Below are 23,992 nucleotides of genomic sequence, written 5' to 3'. Positions count from 1 at the left end.
TTTTTTGAGTAATGGTGTTGGTGCTACTGGTGTATTCATTAGTCTCTATGATCTGATGGATGTCATTAAAACCAAGAAGGAAGTCAGTGTGTTTGATGTCATCGAAGGAATGAGAAAAGATAGGGTGAACATGGTACTGACAAAAGTAAGTATATTTAATACATAGAGTAATGGTGTTGGTGCTACTGGTATATCCATTACTAGTATCAATGATATAATTGTGTCACTTGTAAGAATTGATGGTCAAGAAATACTGAATGAGTTTGTAGGAGGACAAATATTCTCTAGAATTCTTTACATTTATGCTTCCTTCTAATGTTAGCTCCAGTATCTGTTCATCTTTGATGCTTTGTTGGAAGCCATGTCGTCTCCAGACTCTCAGATGTCATGTGATCAACTCAAGAAACTAGACCCCTCAGTAATGAAGGCAAAATGCAAGAAGGAATTCCAGGTAGGTGTACTACTGAATGATGATTAACAATAGATTGTTTAAGTGTAATAGTAAATATGTTGTATCTCTATATGGTGTAAAAATGTATTGCTTAGTGGTGTACTACTTGATGCTGTATTTATATTTCAGTAATGTGGTATTCAATTAGAAAAGAGGCAATATTACATGATGTGCATAGTCAATGTATTAACAAATCTAAAAAGAAATCCTGCATGAATTTGTTTAGATTTTGCAAGAAACTACCAAACATCAGGAAGACTTGGCAACCCTAGCAGGGAATTCATCTGCGAATAATCATAAGAACAGGTTCCCTGATATCCTTCCAGGTGAGCTACTCCCATTAAATTTTAGTTGTGTAACAAAAAATATGTTTATAACATGGTACAATAAAATTGTCACCCCAATTTAGTTATTGATGGTAGGTTATTTACATTATTGAAATTTCTATATTACTCTTTTACAGTGGACAAATTCAGACCAGTCTTGAAATCCCCAGGAAAATTATTTGGTTCCAATGATTACATCAATGCTACTTTTGCCAAGGTTTGTGTTAAATGTACCTAGCTGGTTTCTTATTACTTTGTATCTAATCTAAAAGCAACTGATATGCATCAGAAAGAATTACTGAAAGCTTCTCCTGTAAGATGTGGAACCTTTAGTAAACCATGTAGATACCAAGTTTCATTTTGTTCATTGCATTTACAAGATGTTTGAAATGTATATCTCCCAGATTGCTCTAAGTGGTAATGTCTAATATATATATATATATATTTTCAGGACATTTCACAGAGGGGGTTTATAATGACCCAATCACCTTTAGCTACAACAGTAGAAGATTTTTGGAGACTGGTCTTTGATTATGACTGTACATCCATTGTAATGTTGAACACCGTAGATGATTCTGATGAGGTAGGTATCTAATAAGAAGCATGTTTTGCACAGGTAAGTGTTTGAAGCCTGCAGAACATTTGAGTGTTAATCAAGAGTTGCATTAATTCCCATACCACCTGACTTACATAATGTAAACAGAATATGTAGAGAATAATTTACAATATATTATATTAATACACACAAACTCATATGAATTACATTTATTTAAAAATTAAAGAGCTTACATGCTCAATACTTTAATCACAATGAATATGCACAAAGTTCAGAATTGTTTTCCTAACTTAAAAGAAACTAATTAGTCCTGCATGTGTGAAGTCTGTTGATTGCATTTTGTATCACTAACTCACGATTAGTTTTAAGTTGTAACTGCCTATTTGATATTTTCTTCAACTTACTTGATGTTTAAGGGATAGTGATCGAGAAAGATAGATAGGGGAAGAAACCTTTGGTAAAAATCTCTAAACCACTTTGGTCAACCAATCATCTAATTTAACTTAGTAGACAGTTCAAAACATTTCTGATCTTTCTCCAAACTAAGTTTACAATTTCATAGTCATCCTTGACATTTAAATCATTTTCTAAATCCTTGAATTGTTGATTTATTAAACAAAGAAGTTGAGTTTGTGCTACATTGAAGATTGTTATGTTGTTGTTGTTTGTTTGTTAGAATCCAAAACCAAACACCACAGTTTTCACATTGTGTATTAAATAGCAGCTAGTAGAAATATATACTTAAAATATACTTGCAAAATTATGATCCTAACATGTTTTGAAAATATGCAAGTATTAACGTTTTGAGTTTTTATTCAGAAGCGTGTATTTAAGTACCATATCCCATTATTTCATATAGCCAAGATAGCTAATATTTCAAAAGATTAGTTGATTTTCTCCAGGAAGACATAAAACTAACTTATTTTTCACTCTACTACAGTCCATGAGGTGCTTACCACCGTGTGTACTGTGATGGACAAATCCATTCACCTGCTGCTACATGAGAAATTCAATGTTATAAAATGTGGAAACTATAGAGGTTAATGGCAACAGTATATTAAAAGTATATTGAGGCTTTTGGAAGTATTTGTAAAAGACCTATATCATAGGACTTACTTTTACAAAATTAGTTACTATTTATCATAAGGAGTACTCACTTGGCTTAAAAATGGTGTGAAGAACAATGAGAACCACACCTTAATCAGATGATGTTGTAGTTTATTGAAAACATCTAAAAATGAAATAAATAATATTACAAATTTACGGTAAGTCATAATGATGGGGTGACACTACATGCTTTGTGATAGGAGCGTTTCCTGGGGAGATGTGTTTTTTATTAGTATTACTCTTTCCTTTATACTTAATGAGTAGTGTAATAACTTCTCTCCTTTCTGCTTTATAGTCTCTAACTGTTTATTGGCCTAATGGTAACAATGCAGCTGCTTCTAATGGTCTGATGACTGTGATCTGTAAGAAGATTGAAGAAAGTGATGTGTTCACCAGGAGACAGTTTGCAGTCAAACATAAAAGATCTCAGGTATATAGCTAGTTGATTATGTTGTGTGTCAATAATGTTATAATTTGTGTATTTTGTAGCCAAAGAATACTTTCACATACAATTCTCTATTTATTACGACTCATTCATATAACAAGCAGTACGTGATAGGTGTGCATGTCTGTGTTCAGCAGTTTGATTTCTGCCCACTTTTAATAGGAACCAACTGTAAGAGAAATGTTTTCATTACTCTAAATAACTAAATGAAAAATGTGAAATTAATTAAACTTGGTCCTTCAAATTTGGTCATTATTTTCCAATCAGTTTTCTGTGGTTGATTTTATACTTACTTCTTTTACATTTCTCAGTGTGTGGGAATGGGCTAATACCTTTAACTATATATTTTTGAAGGAGCATTTTTATTGCAGATAATTTAACCCATTGCAATAAAATATAATATCTTGCTCAAATTTAGCAAACTTTTAACAAAAAAAAAATTGGCATACATCTTTGTCACATTAATTTCACACATTTACATTTACTTGTAAAATTCATACATTTATGTTTAATGTTTCAGAAATCCCTTTTGGTGGATCATTTCTCCTTCCATGGATGGCTTGGAAATAAACCTGATGTGCATAAACTCAGAGAATTTATCAAATTCACCAGAACTAAAGGCACTGGTCCAGCTATAGTACATTGCATGTATGTATCACAGTCTATTAAACTGAATCATTGTAAACCATTAAAGAATTTATCAAATACATCAGAACAAAAGGCCCCAGTCTGGTTTGAGTACATTGCATTTATATATCATTAGACTATTAAACTAAATCATTGTAAACACTCAGAGAATTCATCAGGTACATCAGAACTAAATGCTCTGGTCCAGCTGTAGTTCATGAACACATTATGGTGTTGATCTAATAAACAAATTTATTCCATGATGTTTGATCAACTGTCTGTTTTCCCTTCTCTTCTCCCAGTAATGGAGTTGGTTTGAGTGCTGTCTATGTCACAGTAATCTCTGAACTAGAGAGGATTGATAAGGAGGGCACTGTTGATGTATTTCAAACTCTGAAGAAACTACGGAAGCAATGTCCTAAGGCAGTCCAGACACAGGTTTGTATAATATGATGACTGATTGTCACTTAACTGAATCTACAGTACCTATCTGACATAAGACATTTATGCTACTGTTAAACCTGCTGTGAGAGGGGGGGGGGGGGGGGTGGGGGGTTAGTGAATTAAACTTATCTGTATTGTAGAAACAGATTACCTTAAACTGTACCTTTGATAGATTAGGTATATTGGTGTACTCCATCATAAATATATGTGACATATTTATACATGCATACCTATCTCATTACATGTGACATAGTTTGTGACCATGTGAAGGTATATTGATGTACTCTACTATATATATGTGACATGTTTTATATGAATATATGTAACTCAATAAGTATGACAATTTTCATGTTATTGATTGGTTGGGCTAAATGTGACCATGATCACCCTGAGTGATATACCCCTGACTAGGACATGATAATGAAAATCATTAATGGTATTGCTTTGACTGCTTCATTTGTAGCTAAGGTTGAAAATGAGTTCACATCATGAGGTCAATACAGACCTTTAGAGTAAACGTGGCTGTGTAGGTATAGTATATTGTGGCATTCCACTTTTTATAGATGTTTTTCTGTAAGTTGTCCATTTTCCTTTCATTCCCAGGATGAATACCTTCTGTGTTATGAGCATCTTAGAGATCATCTTAACAACCCAGATGAGTATACTGTTATCTTCTAAGATGGAGCTGGATTAAATGAAGACTCTATGGACTATATTACAAGATTAGATCAGTTGTGACCATTATTTCATGCATTGATATGCTATGTAGCTGTATATCAAGGAGAATAATTCATTGACTATTCCATAACAGGAAAATTGTATTTCTTATAAAACTAAATGTATTCATTTGCAGATTCTAAGATGTTTAAATGATTTATAGTCTATTGTCAGTATTCAAATAGGAACCATCTGAACAACTCAGTATCTTTACAAAGTTTTCATTAAAAATGAAAAATTCAAATTTATTTCTGTAAATGATGTCATGAATGTGTTCCTACTTATTTTATATAATTGTAGGGTAATAGTTTTTGTAGATGGATTCATTTAAGATTTTTGATGAGAAGTTGTTAAATTTAATATTCAGACAATCCCAAATTTATGGCCTTGCAAACATGGTTTGTAAAAGTAGAACTCATGTAAATACGATTGCCAAATTGTTTGTGGGAAGACAGTTGTTCAAATGACTGATGTAAGCTACATTTATGAGGAATGGTTCAGTATTTGTTGAATTAAAAGCACAAGTTAAAAGATGTTGTAGCATTCCCTGTAGCTAATTGTATTTCTTTTTATTTTGACAATCACAAGGACTGCACTTTCTTCACATTCAATAGAAAGTTATCAATACTCAAGATGCAAGTTTGACAATATTGTGTTGAAGAAAAACATTTTTAAGGTTGTTAGTGCTTCCTCATGTAAATTAAATATTTTTTAGAACAGGACAAAGCAGTCCTTTCTTCATTCCCAAAAAAGCAGAGACATGACTGTAACTCAAATGAAGCATGTCACAGAGGATAGTTATTAACAATTCCTCCCAATGTGCTAGAAATTTAAGAAATTTTTACTCAATTCTTACTGCAATATACAGTTTGTGCCTTTTAAATACTGTAAAGAAACAATGTGGTCTATTCAGAAACTCTACTCTATGTCTTGGAAATGTCTTGAAAATGTTAAGCATGCAAAAAGCTTTATTGATTTTTTTTATAGTGATGACATGTTATTAAAGGCTGTGTTAAAATAACAACTTATTTAAAATATCCTGGTTGGAAGTATGGTTACAAAGAAGGATTGGAAATGACAAAAGGGCAACCAAAATGGAGGAATGCTAAAAGTGATCTTCCCAATCATGAACACAGACGTGACTATTAGTGCGTTATTATACATGGTCGGTAGAATGTTTAACTCTACTGGCCATGGTGTGATAGTGACAGCCTCTGCTGCAATCTTGAGGTGAATAAAGGAGGCTCATAGAGGAGCTGCAGCATGGAAGATTCTAAGCATTCTTAGTAAAACTACAAGATCAGTCAGAGAGAAGAAAGTAATGAAGAAAACATACTGCAAGAGATCAACTGCTTTCACCAATTATTTAGACCAACAGAAGAATGATCCATAACAAACCAAACTAAAAGACTTCAAAGCTTCAGGATGAAAATATAATTATGTACAGAAACCATTTCCATTGTGAGTCAACTATCACACCTAACGAGACCCTACTGGTAAATATAAAATCATAAGCAGTAATGATAAGAGCGGAATATATTCACAATTTTTCAGCCTCAGATATTTTATGTAAAAATGAAGAGATTTTTAACTACATATAGCATCCATCATCACAAGAGTTAGTAGCATCATCAGCATACATCAATACTTTATTCCTTTTACTTTTATAACAAAACCATGTACCCTGGTTCAGTTGATGTAAATAGTCAGATTTACACAGAGATTATTACAAGGTTTGAGGTTTTTCCTATTATCAGTTATTGTTAATTTTACAACTTGTTGGCTTTATTACTATTATGTTCTTATTGAACAGTGCTTTTACATTTATATCTTAATTTTTACTGTAATTAATGCTAGAAGAATTTTAGGGAGGCAGGTTAGAGGGTTTTCTCATATAAACTTTAATTTCACTTTTAAACTCCTTGTTTACTATTTTTATATTTAACAGTGCATCACAAATTGATTGATGTGATGTGAGGGTAGTTGAGTGGTTTAACATATCTTCATGTTTACTGTAAGTTGTTAAAAAATGCTAGTAGACTTGGGGTAGGGCGAGGCAGTATTATCAGTTCGTAACAACAAACAATAGTTTCAAAAGCATTGTGTGTATAATCATTTGATAATAACAATCCATAGAATGTATATTGTACTTTAAAAATGTGTAATTGGAGGAAGTGAAAATGAAAAATATGGTTACCAAGCTTGAAGTCAAAACTTTAAATTTATCATTTATGAACACGGAAGTGACTATTGAAAATTGTGCAAGTTGTTGTGATGAGGAATATTGGAGAGTTGGAACGTTAAATCTTAATTTACTGTATGTTGTTAATGAATGCTACTAGAGGTGATGGGAGAGAGAGAGGGGGTGTAGTACCAGTTCATCACAGAAATTAATAGCTAGAACAGCTGTTTGATTATATGTAATCTTCTGATAATAGCTTTCCATAGACTCTATCATTTTGTGCATTATGCACATTAAAAATATGCTGGCGCATGTGTTAGCATTTATACAAACGTTATTAGACTACTTACTCAGATTTGAATACAAGCAAAGTAAACATGGATATCTCCAATGTTGCACCTAGTTTCTTTACATTATGTCTGTGTTAGTTTTGTTCTTTCAACTTTCGTTTTATTATTAAACAATGTTCAATTAGTCATGATACTGAGTGATAAATTACTCAGCAATTTAGCAACAATATCCAGCAGTAATGGAGTTTACAGCTCCACACCCAAGGTAAGGTCTCCAGCTAGTCCAAAAAATGCAAGCTATAGTGTTCCTTCTGCTCAGGAAAATGTAAGACTAACAACGTCATAGCTGTCATAACAGCAGAGATGATATAACATGTTCCTTTCAACAACAACGAAAATGGGCCAAATACCTATGACACATGAACACAGATCCCCCCCCCCCCCTTGCGGATAAAACTAGAATAGCGGTGCTTTATTATATTGTTACTCATTGATAAATTCACTTTTACCATTTTGAGCAAAAAAGAACTATTACTGTATTTAACTGCACGAAAAGTCACTCCATTAAATATTCTAGTGAATCGGTTTGGAGTGATTACAGAGAGCCAGCAGGGGCAGTGATTTCGGACACATTCTCAATCAGCATATTTAACATTGCTGTTTTCAAGTTACGGCCATGGCAGCAAGGTGACTTTTCATCTAATCTTTAAAATGGAAGTTATCGTGTCTATCACAGTTTTTATACGTTGGCAGCTTCATTGTTGACATTTTACTTCTACAGACAACAATAACCCACACACTTACTGGTGGAGGTATACTCGGTACACCGCATATGAATTTACTGAACGTTTTACTATTGGAGTTATAAAGCTTACAATATATTCAGATGTTCACCTGTATTTGACCTAAATATTTGACTTCTGCATGAAACATTAGGATTCTAACTTAATGGGATCAACAAAATAGTTGATGCATTCCACTAGACAATACTTTGGGAGTCATATACTTCGGAACTACATACCAATTAAGGGTGATGTTCAGCCAAGCATTACTTTTGAATTTATCGTGTTTACAACGCGTTTAGGTTAAGCTTCACTTAAAGGGTGTGAATACTCGCGCAAAAAGAAACGTCTAATGCCGGTAATATGACATAGTTTCGGAAGAGGTGTAACAGAAGTGTTAGACACCACCATCGATCCCAAAAATACACACACAGCTTGCTACCGTCGGTAATTAGACACTAGTGTACAGTCAGTACATACAGCCGCGGTGAATACCCATATCACAGTGTATAACGATACAGCGATGGACATCTCAGGTCCAGCTAAAGATAACAAGGTATCACGTTTCATTCCTGTCTGCATTTTGCAGCGACACGAACAAAACGTCACTTGCAAGCAACAGAAAGTTAATTTTTTTTTTCAGATGGCCGCACGCGGTTTGGGGCGAGTCTTCAATGCCTTTAACATCAAATGACCTTCAACCTCCGTCAATTTTACACGGTTATTTTCCTGAATTACAAAAGGGGATCTATATAGCCTACCAAACAGAAAGCACAATAAAGGTGAATATATGAGTTACTGTGTTTACAAACATGTGTCATCATGACTGTCTATCAATTTATAATGATGGGACATCCCAAAGATTTAACTAAACAAAACACCACAAAACATCTTTCGAAGTTTAAGAATCACAAATCATAGCGCTTTCGAATCTCTGCGAGCTATTCAAATAGGCTATATAATATCATACAAGTTACAAATATAAGCGATATGGAGAAGAAGCTCATGTAGAGTTTGTTAAGTCTGATAACAAACGCCACTCTTACTGACAGCCAGTAGTCTGTCCCTCTTAATTTAACTACATATGGGTTATTTTAGCGATGAAAATAAAACAAATCAACTTAGATGTTTACGCATCTACGTAGGTGGAGTAGCTATATCGATATTCTCAAAGACAATGTGCTCGAGTGTGTCTATGAAACTAATGCAATATTGGTGGGCAATTCTTGCAAGATTGACACTGATAATGATCTCCGGGAGAGTTAGATTATTTTCAGTGTTTCGGTATATCTTTTAACCAACAAATACTCTGGTAAAATAAAATGTTGCAAAATCGGTTGTCGGAAGTAATTGTATGAATGAACACTTTGTTGAAGTCTCAAAGTTATCAAGAAAAAAGTAAATAAATTATATCTTAGTGTTATCCATGTAGTGATTATATCGAATTGTTTACTAGGGATCTTGTGTTACCAAGGTATATTGACCATCGTCTACTGTTTACTCAAACGTAGGACATGGTTGTATGAAACATTGAACTCGATTTAAATATGCACCGAACAATTCAGACTCGAGCAAGTTGATGTCTTTCCGAGTTTTGTAAGGACGCCCTCTATTATCTGTGTTGCCACCATGGTCACTTTTCAGTCATATTATTGATGCTATGAATTACACTAGATCTTTATGAGAATTCTCAAATTGTTTGCTTCATTTATTATATACTTCCATGCATTGGCGATTTTCTTTCTCCAAATTCCAACACGACATAAAAATTCAACTATTTCGATGAAACAGTGGCAACTTTTACATATTTATGAAAATTTCCAAATAAATAGCCGCGATTACAATTCAATGGCAAATTAAAGTATTAAATGTTTGAAATTTCGAGATTAAACATCTTTAAAGATCCTATTATAACAGGTGTTAAAATAATCAAGAAAATACGTGCTCACAATTCTGTAAACAGTCATGAAATAGTAATGTCAATTTACGAATTTAACAACGAAAGAATGCTTCCCTTCTTAGTTCCCGCTGGTCCATTGGGGTCCCATGAATATGGTGCCCCAGGAACTCATGATATGTCGGACAACTGTGAAAATGTGAAAAAGATCACGAATGATAATTATGCAAAATATAGCCGAATTAAAGTATCAGTGGTTTGGATATAAAGTTTAAGCTACTTTATTTTTACAACAACACTATGTTAGGTTGAAAATGAAAAATAAGCTCATTCCTCAGCCTTTTTTTTAAAGAAAGTACGATGAACCTAGAATTTGTTGGGATAAAGAAGTTTACCGAAATGCATTGTGTCACTGAGGGTCACACGGTGGATGGTGGGGGTAAAGAGTAAACATGGACTTCCTTAGAAATATAATGGATCTTTAGTTCGTGCGGCTGATTCATACATGAGCAGAAGCAAATGTATGATCCTTGCACTCAGAACTTTACTTGATCCCATTGAAACATATTTATTCCATTACTTCTAGGTTCGTACGAAATAATTTAAAGAAGCTTAGATTGTGATATATGGATTCAAAAGAAGCTGATTAAGTAATTAGGCAGTAATTAGCAGGCATAGTAAGTTCAATTCACACTCTCACATTTAGGAGCATCCAGTCGTGCTGTTTGCAGTTTGTGACTAGAGTCACGTGACACAACTTCGACACCACACTATACGACAGTAGAACATATTTAACTGATCGTCCAATGACGTCATTCTCCCTTTTTAGAAAACTTTGCAGTAGAATAAACAATTATTGTGGAGGTTGTGAAGCGTGACTTACAAGGTCATGTCGATCTCACTTCCTTCTTCAGTAGAACACGAATTTACTTCCTCAAACTGTGGCTGGCGACGGAGTACAAATAAGACCTTAATGCGAAAGAGTAACAATTTTGTCAGACATTTTCTGTTGGATCACAACTATTATCGCTGCATACGCTGCATGGCTGGCCAGTGCAAAACTTCAAAAGAATATTCGACTACAACATTATCGATGCTTGAAGGTTGAGTTGTACTAGTAACACTATGTTAGCTAACTTCGATGTTACGCCAAGTGTCCTTTTCATGGTAATCTTGGCTTGCAATAAGCTGCAACCAAGCAAAACCCAAGGTACGTTATTCGTGATTAACACAGGAGAAAGAGAGCAAAGTTTGTTGATGTGAGCCAGTCACAAGACACGTACGGGTATAAAGAACATACCTAGGCATAGTCCTATCGCTAGGTTAGGCAATGTAGGCTACAGCCAGTCATAGAGCATAATATGAGTCTTACAAGTTACATTCTGCTCAATGGCTACTGTAGGCCGGTTGTGTGGTACATTACCTTTTGTAGCCTAACGTTAAAATTAGAAAAAGCTTAGGCCTCTATAGGCCTTCGATAAGACATTGTTGTACAGATAACATGTTTTGAAAGGCTCGTTCAGTACTTGTCATGTTTCTTTGTTTAAATAATGAGTTCTTTGAGCAATCAAGTAGAACACAGTCGACGTGAGTATTAACATGTTGTTATATTTTATTGCGTAACATAGTCACTGTATAGTCAGTATTGCGAAGTTCGGAACACTGCAAAGTTCGGACACCCCTAAGAAATACACGATTACACAATGACAACCTACAGTAAGAGCCAATTTCGCTAAAAACTACGAAGCTACAGTTATTTTCTCTCCAAAATGACCTGTGTGCAAGCAAGTACAGAACTTAACATAAAAGGAAGTTAGAGTGTAGGGTGTTTTAAGGCTATAGGCATGGGCGGCGATCATGGGGGGGACGGGGGGGACATGTCCCCCCCAATATTTTAGGTGGGGGGATATAGTATCTAATATCCCCCCCAATATTTCGTGGCATAGTTTTTTTTTAGCATATTTTTTAAAATTTTTTTATGATATCGCTAGTAATTTAAAAATAGAAAATGCTTAGATGCAACTTACAAGGCCTGGGAAGTGCCATTTCCAACGATCTGGGAGGCATTTTGGCCAAATTTTTCTTTCGCGCTTCGCGCCAACTTATGTTGGCGCTACGCTTAGATAGTTTGCATACAAACTTTGCCCCTCCCTTGGCAAATCTCTCGCAAGGCGCCTGTCTAACTGTGTCACAATTTGTTATTATATATGACCGAAAGTAGTTTTTACTTTTTTTCGAAATGAATAGCTAGACGGACCGCATCCGTAATGAAATTTGGTTTGCCGGTGAAAATGGAAAATAGGGCTGTAGCAACCATATTTTAAAAAAAGAAAAGAAAAAAAAGCCCCCCCCCCATGATTGCCGCCCATGTATATATATATATATATATATATATATATATGTGTGTGTATATATTACGATTTTCATTTATATATATATATATATATATATATATGTATATATATATATATATATATATATATATATATATGGGCGGCGATCATGGGGGGGGCGGGGGGACATGTCCCCCAATATTTTAGGTGGGGAATATACGGTAGTATCTAATAGTAACTAATATCCCCCAATATTTGGTGGCATAATTTGTTTGTGTGGCTATAAAAAGAAAATAATGAGTGAGATTATTTATCCAAATCATATTTGGCGGTGGCTAAAACTCCATCCAACACATGCTGCATGAGGTAAATGACTCTCCGTGGTCGTTTCTGTGACCTGTGACCGTATAGCATGTTGTCACTCATGATTATTATCATAATGTCTGTAGCCCCTACATATCTTGTGTATGAGTGTAAGTACGTACAATCATATATATATATATGATCCACATCGATATGGGTTCACTGGGTTTCCATTTGGCCAGTTTCCTACAAGATTTCTAACCGCAAGCGCGTAGCCAAGGGGGGGGGGGGCAAAGGGTGGATACCGCCCCCCCCTCGAGCATATTTTTGGGGTATTTTGTTTATGATATCGAAGTTTTATAGTAGCCGTTATAAGAGGTTTTAATATTTGTACACCAATAAATTAACTGTCTGAATTTTCGAAAATTCCTTGACCAACATTCTTCATCATACTTCCCTCTACTCGTGCAATTTTGACCGGTCTGTTAGGGGTTGAAGGGGGTTTTTCTATATTGGTTGTCCATAGATAAAGCTTTTGTGCAACATTATGGGTAGGGTATGCTTTGAAGCGAATTTATTATTCAAATTCTGAACAAATAATGGGCTTAAAACCTTGAAAAGTGTGGCTGACGGGTATTGTGGGGCGTTACGTATAGAATTATCTACAAAAACAATGATCCACAGGAGATGCGATGAGGTCGAACATGATGTGTGACTGGTGACAATCTTGAAAAAGGTTATGAATGAAAAAAAACTATTGGGAAAAGCTTGGTTCTCAGGCTAAAGTGTATATCTGGTTGGTCATTTTCAAGCCCGAGAAGTGCCATTTCCGGTGATCTGGGGCTATGAAAATCAAAAATTTTCTTGTACGCTGCGCGCCAACCAATGGTGGCGCTCCGCTTAGATAGTAATTTGCCTGCACCCAAGCAAATGTCCCCCCCAATATTTGAAACAGATCGCCGCCCCTGGCTATAGGTGTCCAAACTTCGCAGTGTCCATGCTACAGGACAGATATGACGACATGTCCAAGATTAAGTGTTGACAGGTGGAGAGACATAGTGAACAAGGACGAACAGACGTCATGCTCTAACTTATATACTCGATATGCAAATGCACAGCTCATCAACAAACAGGTGCAGATTCTTCAATGTAGTGCAAGGTTTGTATCTTATGCATATTCAATAACATTACAGTACTTCATCCAATGCAAGGCACATGTAATCCACGTTCATAGCATCTATGCTAAAAGTAGGACTAGCTCTAAAGGTCTCAACTAGTTGAGGTCTACTAGTGTACTTGTGCAGTTATCGCCAAATCATGCATTAATTAATACGTAAAGTTTCAAAATAGTACTCGGCTGTAGTAATATTTAATAGTTAATAGTTATTATCGTTTGCAAAACAAGTAGTAATTAACCACTTGTATGATTTTCATTTTTTGAATCCCAGGATTAAATTAGTACAAAAAATATGTGCCTATTCTATAACAATGATGTAATAGTCCTAAACTCGCTTTAAATTCAGCATTCATATTTCACACCAAGGTGATATGGCATGAAACTGTGCTAGCAGTTTTCTTTTTTGAGAAACAATTGTTATACCCTTCCTTTTACTTCTGTTGTATGACTAACTACTATGTTCAACACTTAGGCTGCAAGTGTTATACAAACTGTCAACAAATGGAATCACACCTTTCATAGCAAAGAGTCATGAATAAAAGATGACATTGTAATGAATAAAGCTGATTTCATGTAGAAAACATACTAGTGTATCCTGGCTAAGAGTTTTATCTACTCCTTGAGTTTACCAGAACCAAAACGAAAATATTTTCTTCAAATTTTTAGTTTCCATAAAAAATTATCCTACCATTAGCTGGCTGTACTACAATTACAGTACAGTAGGCCTAGCCAAAATTAGCAAGAGCTTCATATTTGAATTATTTTGTAAAGCAACCAGTATTTAATTGTGATACACAAACTAGATTCTCGTAATACAAGTTTTTTATGCATCAATTGATGTTTTAACAAACTGCATCCATGATACTCTTTGCAACTTTTAAAAAGATATACAATTTTTGTAATAATTTGTAAGGGATTTCCATGCGTATATATCTTTCATTCAGCGAATACTATACTTCGTTATCAAATGTGATCACGTCACATATGTTACTTCTTCCATTGTAATTGACTGCGGTGCATTGATCATAGCCTGTCTGAATATGCCATGTTTCCAAATTTTGATTGTACAAAGAGTTTCTTGGATTCTTGCCAATATTTGCGTGGGCAACTTGTTCACTCACGTATAAAACAGCGGCCAGAGTGGTGAAATTTACTTTAACATGCAACAAAGGCTGCTATATATGTAATGTTCAGTGGCCTGCAAGGTTGGATTGTTGTTAGTGCATATTTTCAGAATTTGCATCTTGTGTCTTGGCCAGCTGAAGGGCGGGCATATTGATCACCTTCTATTAATCCAAATTGAAAGTGAGGCTAAATAAATGAGGTTTTTGAACAGAGTTATAATCACTGCAAGTAACAAGAAGTGACTTTGTTGTGAAAAAAGGTTCAATATTGGTTTGCCCTTATCAGCAGTGCAGGGTAAATTTTACTGATACAGATATGCCGCTGATATTGCAAATATCGGCTGATACCAATATAGCCTACGATTATCAGTGCAACACTAGAGTCTACCACTCAACAGTAGGACATTAACTTGTTTGTCCATGAAGCCTGGCCCTGTGCTACACACAGTAAGTTGTGTTGGCCATGCAAGGGTGACCAGTTGTGGGCATTAGACCAGAAAGTATATCTGCTTATTCACAGAAATGTCTACAAGCTGATGTTACCTCTCTACAGATGCATGAATGTTCTGCATTTCTCATATACTGTAAAGATTGAGAGTAATCTCAGTTCGATATTTGCGGATTATTCTGCAGATATTTTAGAACTCTACCTCTATTTGTACGGTAGGCCTACTGGTCTTTGATATGGATGTAGGCCCACGCACATGTAAGCTTAGTGTATGTGCATACATAACGCTGTGTAAAAATGTCCAGTTGGCCGCACATAGCCCCTCCTCTGTGGGTTAATTTCTGCCAACCTGAATCAATGATCCTAGGAAGATTAAAGCTTTTGAACTGTTTTAAGTAAATCACTCAAATCATCTCTAGCTGGTAAGAAGCTGTTGGAGATACATTCCACTCAGTTATCCATCAAGCCGTGTTGAGTGACAAATTTCGTGTTAAGTTAGTACATTGTGCAGCCAATAAGTTGATGTTGATAGTGCTCAGAAAAGCACACACTAGGCTGTGATCTCTTATATGGATATGATTCTTGAAGCAAATTAAGGAATCTACACATACTGTAATCTGTAGTAAGTGTGAACATAATACATCATATGCAATGTAAATGTCTTGATAAAGATCTTAATCCATATACTCAGCATGGTTAAGTACTGCAGAAATGTGCTTATGGGGACATACTGTGCGCACCCCCCCCCCCCCCGCCCTCCCACTCACCAATTTGTATGGCTACAGTACCATTCCGAAGCAACCTTAGCCCATGAACATGATCAACACACTTACACTAGTTACTAAACTGCGGGGAATTCTAAAGGATAGCAATCAGCACATTCTTCATTCATAAACTGCACAATAACTAATACACAAATAACACCACTTAACATGGGTGCCCAATATCATGTGCTGTACCACTCAAATACAACCCTGCTTGAAAAAATGCACACTCATACAACAAAAACAAATATTGTGGTTTTACTGTTCCCATTTTCGACATTGCAATGGCTGCTGTCTTTTCTACCATAGAATGGCGAAGCTTTGTTGTGCCGCACACAGTATCACATCGTGAGAGTGCAGTTTGACAATGCATGAACAAGACAATTCCCTCACTTTGAATTGTAAATAATCATTGTGACGATTTTGTCATTGCATATTACTCATTAATTTGTGGTTGGTCCACTTTGTGTTCCCAATGTGGAAGTGTCTGGGGTCAGCTAAGTTATTACCTCTCCAGGAGAAAACAGGATTCTGCCCCCCCCCCCCCCATGCATTCTCAAAGGGTGTCATTGAAACCAGTGGCTACATTGACATTAGAAGCAATGAAACCTAGCATCTGGGAGATTGTGGGTTGTAGCCCAGGCTGTTTAAAGTAATGTTGGTTGTAATTTCAGGAAATATCTAGTGATAGGAAAGGTCCATAAAGTTGCTCCCAGGTACCAATTTGCTAAGTTTGGTCAGCCCATGGAAACTCATTCTATACGAATTCAAACAAAACCCAACTCGGCCTATATTATAGCCCACTTACACCCAAGGTTATAATACTATGTACAGTATAGGCTATTCAAGCCTGCAGTCACATATACATAGTAATACTCTAAACAACCTGTGAACTAATTTATACAAAAATGCATATTTATATTACCACTTATATATCCTAAAGTCACTTTCGAATGAACGCATGCAATGTTTTTCCCCAATGCTTTTTTAGCGATGTTCCTATGTTAGTGTATCAGTGTTTGCCCAGTGAATTTGCTGTGTTCTTTCTTCAATTAACTAAAAGTATATACTGTGAGTAGCTTACTATTGGTAGTACAACACTTGTGAATTTACGTAATATTGTACAAAAGGCCTACAAGTTTTGCGCATTAACTGTGGTTAAAGAAAGGATGCTACGTCATAGCACTGTCATAGGTCACCATGATCTCGGGTCACCTTGATCCACAGCATTTGGATCAACTGCTACAGATCTGATTTACACCCGTTGGTGGATCAACATCTCAAGATCTGTTGACCCATGGAGGGTTCCCACACAGAAGTTGATTAAGAGTGGTTAATTTGACCTGGATCTCATCAACTGCTCGAGATCAAGTGGGATCCTCAATTCCATGAGTAATTTGCTAGAACTACTTTTAGGGCAGAACTTGCTAGTCAGTGTAACCTGATTCCCTTTTGTTGTTTAGCTACCAGTGCTTTACCATGTGCATTGGCCATGGAGCTGTATATGCATAGTTTAGTAGTAGTTTCTTGCAACTATGCAGTAGTTATTAACTTATTTACCGTAAAGTGCAGTGAAAGTTGTAGAAAAATAGAGGCCATTTAGGGAAAGTCCTTCGAAATGCAAATAAGACAAAACTAATACTCTAGACATATTTGGCTCTTTCAAAATAATACATAATATTTGTTGTATGCTAACATATGTAGGGTGTCAGGGTCTCAAATATTTGAGGCCCAATTTTGGTAAAATGGGCCCAGATTTTATTTCCACCTTAAATGCATTCTGGGACACATTCTTTTGAGCTTTTAGCCCAATATATTGTGATCATTTGGGCCCATAATTTTTGTGGGCAAATTTATCTTTGAGCCACTTATTCTGGGCCAAAATATTTTTGGGACCATTATCTTGAATTTATTTATGTGGCCCAATTTCTTTTGGGAGCGACCAAAAGTTTAAAATTGTTATAACTCCACAACCTTCAATAAGATTATATCCAAATTTGGAATGTAGTTGTTGGTTTGACAGCTGGTACATGTGGGCATAATGATATTGGTTGGTGACATACAGTTTATCACTTAACTATTCCCCAAAGCCTGTTGGGCTCTTGTTAAGACTTTGGTACTGCCATTACGCCATTATTAAATGGGAAATTCAAAAAATGCTTTCAATATCACCTAGTATGAGATAACAAATATTGCCATGGTTTAAATAAATTACTATGCTGATAAAGAAAATTCAGCTCCATTTCACAAACTGACAAAGTGTAATCATACTTATAAATATACACAATGTTAAGCCTCAGAATCTACACTGTAGCTGTGTTGCATGAAACATACAGTATCTTTGAACTCAGCACGGTCATGGTCCCTTAATGATTTGTAAGTGCAAATGACAACAGAAAGTTCCTTAGATTAAAATCAACAGCAGTGGCATCACCAAGGGGGGTGGGGGGTGGGCACATGCCCTCCCAAACAAAAATCGGGCCCCTCCAGGTGCCCCCCTCAGATTCGATTTGTAGTGTTAACAAAATTACTCAAACAAACCTTTTTTACAAAGGACAAAACGTATTATGTTCTTCAGTTAAACTTCTTTCCACTGACCATCCCAAACAAAACTCGGGCCCCTCCAGGTGCCCCCCTCCCCCCCAGATTCGATTTGTAGTGTTAACAAAATTACTCAAACAAACCTTTTTTACAAAGGACAAAATGTATTATGTTCTTCAGTTAAACTTCTTTCCACCGACCATCACAGTAACCAGTTGTTTCCTCACTAACAAGGTCACAGAGGCCCCAGCTTGAATCACTAGTGCTAAAACTTCACTACTACCCTGCATGAAATGTCAACACTCTAATTTAAAACATTATCAGAGCAAAAGGGTTAATTTCCATTTTTGTATAACTTTTTAAAATGCCTCAATTAAAAACGTAAATATCGGACACAATAAGCCCGAAAATTCTTGAACATAAAGTTACTTCAAGTTGCAAAATATAGCACCAGATTGCATCTAAGGACCCTCAATTAATCAACAATTTCTCAAACACCCCCTCCCCTAACATCCCTCCCAAGACCGCATCCGCTATGTGCCCCATAATTAAGGGCTGTGACCTCCCTGTGCCCCCCCCCCCCCCCAGATTGAAATGTCTGGCAACACCACTGATCAACATCAAAATCCTTCTCTGTTAAAGTTAGCTTTATCATGGTAAATACAAATGGGCCTAATGTATTGAACACATATTGTGTAAAGACTTGTATACACTTTTACAGTATATATTATGGACTGAACCACAGGTCAGCAAAGTGTAGCCTCAAGACTTTCAAAAGCCTGTATACTTTAGCCTGTGCAACATAAAATATAAAGTCTACACTTTTGGGTTGTTAGTGTGAAGGATCTACTTGTGCTAGGCTATTTTAACATACTGTAACAGATGGACAATACCCATGTAGAAATTTTCATCTTTTATTTCATATATTTGTCATGAGAGTACATCAATCCTTAAATGTGAACTAAGTTTCACTACAGCTCAGCAGATCAATGTAGTGTCAATTAATCCCTGGACACCTTTAAAATATGTGTACATATTTATATTGTATCAAGCACACCCAAGTTTCAGAGAGTTGCTAAATCTGTTTCTAATTCCATTAAAAGGTAAGATCATATTTTGTCACATGAACCAGCTATCATAAAAATGTGTCTTAACCAGTGATTTTTATTGAATAAGCATTTTCTTTCTTGCCAGTGGATTGCAATGACTTTCCTTGCTTCAATGGAGGTACTTGTATACGTGGGTTTCCAGACATGTGCAGTTGTCCATCAGGATTCGTTCAGCCATTTTGTACAATAAGTATGTACTGACATTCTAAAATTTTATCATATCTTTCATCATCTTTATCTTGCTTTATATTCCTTTTTGATGTTATTATACAATTTATGGTATTTTCAGTTTAAAATGAACATGTTGAATATTACCTGTGCTGTTTATCCTCATTTATCATCACACATTTATTTATGATTACCTTCGACATTAGGCCCAAGACAATCAACAATGCAGGCCATACACGGTAACCACTCTTTAGTAGGGTGTGTTACTACTGCATATATGCTAGTATCTGACATAGAATAATGTTAGCCATCTCAAGCTGTTTTCAATCTAGTGGTGATGTCAGCCCTTGTACTAGAAGCTGGATAGGTAACACAAGAAGTATGTACTGACGACATAATTTTATCATTCTTCTGTAACATATTTTATATAATCTTTGTCATGCTTTATGTTTTCTCCTGATGTTGTTATAAATGTTATTGTGTATTTTCAGTTCAAACTGAACATACTTTCATGTTTATTCTGAAAATATTAGAGTGAAGGAAAAATTTGCAGTTTACTTTGTTTTCTTTAAAACATTTTGTGAAGGAAACTTAAAGGTTTATCCTTTGCAATCAGGATAATTAGCACAATGTACAATATTTGACCATCTCTACTCAGCTATTTGTAACCTCTCATGTTTGCATCAACAGAAACAGGTTGCTCCAATCATCCAAATATTTCACTCTCAAGCTTTGTAACAAAACCATTTCAACATTTGATATCACATTGAAATATTTACCTTGTTTACCTTGGATGTGTTTCTCATCATATGTTCCCTTTCTTTGTCACTATTTACTAGGTTGTCCAAACGCACCTTGTGTGAATGGTGTCTGTGTTGGTGAAGTCTGCAACTGTAATGCAAATTTTGCAGGTCCAACATGTGAGAGTGGTTAGTATTCTTAGTATCTCATATATCATTCTAATTGTGTTTCATTTTGTGAGATGTTGTGTCCGCGTACAGTATTTTGTAGCATAGCATGAATATAAGTCAGTATATATACTACAGATTTATACAAGTTTAACTTCCTGCTCCATTTGGTGGACTTTTCCTTTTTAATGTTTCCAACTTGTTTGAAATTGTTGATAATTTAGGCTAATAAGATACAGAGAGTTGATAATGTACACTAATAACATAGACTTGATAATGTAGGCTATAGGTAATGAGTGTTGGTAATGTAGGCCAACAGGATAAAGAGAGTTGATTATGTAGGATAATAAGATACAGAGAGTTGATAATATACGCTAATTTAGATGGAGAGAGTTGATAATATAGGCTAGTAAGATAGAGTTGGTAATGTAGGCTAATAAGATAGAGAGGGTTGATAAGGTAAGCTAACTGGATGAGAGTGTTGATAATGTAGTCTTATTAGAGAGAAACGTACTGATAGAAATATCCAGAGAAAGAGAGCTCACCGATGAAGCATCATGATTACACTCAGTGTGAGTATCTAGATTTGGAGTTTTACATTTACATTTGACATTAAGTAAATGTTTAATTAATAATTAATTAATGGCGGTTTGAATGGAGACAAAATAAAAGAAAGCATTTTATCACTTTGGCATTATGGAAAATGTTGTGTTAAGTACTTCAAAAACTATCATGTGTAGCATGCATAAACATTATACTAACTACTGTACATAGATGCTCCTCAGTGAGTTCTTGACTGTTTACAGTATTGGTGGAGGTCAAATGTCACTTGAGGTAAAAATATGAAACGCTTGTAAACAAGCTCACTCAACAATTATTAAAAGGTTTGGTGAATCAATATAGATAAGTTGTTCGTGCCCCTCAATGTTTACTATCTTTATCGCAGTTTATGATGGATGCCAAAGGTCACATGATTCCACCAGTGGTCAAAACCATGTAAACACTGTACAGTAGCTCAATATGTCTAGCTTTGGTCAATCTCATAGTTGTTGTGTAGGTGCCTCTATGGATTCTTGGTTCTGGTATTGTTTTTGGTAATGGTCATGTCAATTGAAGTCAACAATGTTCATAACATGAAAACATTGTAAACTCAATATAAAGTCCAGCTTTCATTAGTCTCATTAGTGGTAAGTTTGTTTTTGGTGCAGGTCAAAGGTCATTTGAGAACCTTGTAAACCCTATTAATTCATTTCAACTGTATAGGTGAATCTTTTACTTATGCATTTAGATGATTATATGCAGATGCCTCTTAATACGTTCTTGACTGGTATTGTCTTTAATAAGGGTCAAAGGTTGTATTAGGAGAGCAGTGGTCAAAATCCAAACAGTTTGAAACAGGCTTTATTGGGTGGTAAAGCTTTTGGTAAATCTTATACTATAGGTATAAACATAATTCTGTTGTTGGTACAGTATGTTGTTTTTTGTGGACAGATTTTGTTCCACTTCAGCTTGACTCACACTGGCAGTAGTACCACAGACAAAAGGACTGATTTATAATATTGTGTACATACCAAGTAGACCATAAAATCTGTTAAATAATGCACATAACTACAGTTGCATTTGTTTCTGATAGCAGACACTGTTAATGGGAGTCTTTAACACACTTGGTCCTTGTCAGCTTAGTTGAAGTCTAAAGGTCAAAAGGTTAAATAAATTGTTATGATGGACTGAGATGGTTGTTAGAGGTTGTCTAGGGTAAGTAGAGTTGAACATTAAACAGTTTTCAAATACTTGCAATGAATAAGATAAAGTCATGAATGAGTCATAGAACACTAAGTGTTGGTTCATTGCTGAAATGAACTGGTAGCTCTGGTTGATGAAGAACATAACATTTTGATGGCATCACAGTGATCATGAAAGACCTGTAATGCTGCACATAGGAATACATTTGCATAGAATGTAGACTTTGCTTATCAATGTTCTACTTGGTTGGAGTCAACAAGTGATTGTTACAAATACTGTAGCTCTGTTAGTGTCAAGAGAGCTGGAACTCTGTGATGTTATAGGTGGTTTAACTTTAAAACTGCGGTTATTTTTTAATCAGTTACCTATCAGGTGAAAATGTGTTAAAATTTTTTAAAGGCAAGAACACAGTCTTCTGGGTTTTTTCAAAGTAACATGCACAAAGAGCTTTCACAGCAAAAACAAAATTAGGCTTACAAAATTTACTAGAGATAATTGATTGTTCCTTTTGTGTTATATATATATATTAATAGTTGTTTATATTCACCATATTGCTTTAAAATCTACTTTAAAGCTGTAAATATTTTCTTAATTGAACATCTCAAATAATAACTAATAGAACAAGTTTCAACTTATATATTTTACACAGAATGTATTCAAAATAGACCTCAGTGATCCAAGATGTCATTTTATATCTCAAGTTAATTGTGAGATATATTGAAATTTATCTCATTTAACACCTTTAGCCATTGCTGCATACCTGAGTCCTAAGGAGATAACAGTAACTGAAGGACATGTTGGACAAAAAGCAGTTACTGTTCAAGTCTGTCGAAAACCATCTTCAGAAGAAGTAACCCTTCAAGGTTTGGGCTTATTTTTTTCTTTGGTTTTAGAAGATGAAAGTGTTGTAAGCTTTGTGAATGCATTGTGATTTGATTTGGCAAAAACATAAAAGTACATAAAATGGTTTGACTAGACTTCTCATGGGTGCAAGCATATTGACAATGAAGAAAATATGAAAGTAACTTATATCATCTCAAGGCAAGGGTGACTGAAACCTACAGGCAAGAGATAATAGCCTCACTATTAAAAGTTGTTGAATTGAAATATTTCAATTGGACATTAAAATTCGGGCTATTTGTATGTTTCCATTTATTTTATTGCAGTTAGCTGCTGAGTCTCATCATTTGTGGTTTTTCAAATATTTTTCTATCAAACTGTTTGTTTTGGCCCTTAATTACTGTGTAGTACTGTATTTGATCACATGCAACTTGACAGGTATGAGAGGGGTAAATTGGAGAGGTGGGGGGGGGGGGCTGGTTTTCATCTTTCTTTAATTGTCAACTGCACCTTGGTTAAACTAGATCTAAAATTAAAAGTATCTCTTCTGCTTGAGAGAAATAGTACTGTATGTCAGTATAATTACAGGTAAAATAGGTAATATCAGATACCTTATCATTATAAATGAATCAGTCTTAATGTGAATCATTTGCATGATTGTAGGCCTATTGAAGTTTGCTACATTTTCTACCTTTCATGCTTGAATTTTG

At 35.2% G+C, this 23,992-nt stretch overlaps 1 protein-coding gene across 6 annotated transcripts in view; it reads left to right on the top strand.

The window, feature by feature from the left end:
• The window catches only part of LOC139973315 (uncharacterized), a 219,420-nt gene that overhangs the window by 140,399 nt on the left and 55,029 nt on the right, over nucleotides 1–23,992 (top strand). For 5 of the 6 annotated variants that reach the window (XM_071979934.1, XM_071979949.1, XM_071979917.1 and 2 more), the window contains exons 35-43: nucleotides 10–145; nucleotides 323–451; nucleotides 678–777; nucleotides 915–994; nucleotides 1,229–1,360; nucleotides 2,736–2,870; nucleotides 3,406–3,533; nucleotides 3,815–3,950; nucleotides 4,560–7,237. The exons of the other annotated variant lie outside the window; for it this stretch is intronic. In XM_071979934.1, coding sequence (XP_071836035.1) covers nucleotides 10–145; nucleotides 323–451; nucleotides 678–777; nucleotides 915–994; nucleotides 1,229–1,360; nucleotides 2,736–2,870; nucleotides 3,406–3,533; nucleotides 3,815–3,950; nucleotides 4,560–4,634 — 1,051 coding nt within the window. In that variant the 3' untranslated portion in view covers nucleotides 4,635–7,237. Of the gene's footprint in view, nucleotides 1–9; nucleotides 146–322; nucleotides 452–677; nucleotides 778–914; nucleotides 995–1,228; nucleotides 1,361–2,735; nucleotides 2,871–3,405; nucleotides 3,534–3,814; nucleotides 3,951–4,559; nucleotides 7,238–23,992 lie in introns of those variants that run through there. 6 annotated transcript variants of the gene reach the window in all.

This window comes from Apostichopus japonicus, chromosome 2, assembly GCF_037975245.1.
Source record: "Apostichopus japonicus isolate 1M-3 chromosome 2, ASM3797524v1, whole genome shotgun sequence".
NCBI classification, from domain to species: Eukaryota; Metazoa; Echinodermata; class Holothuroidea; order Aspidochirotida; family Stichopodidae; genus Apostichopus; species Apostichopus japonicus.
This window is presented reverse-complemented; position numbering and strand designations above follow the sequence as displayed.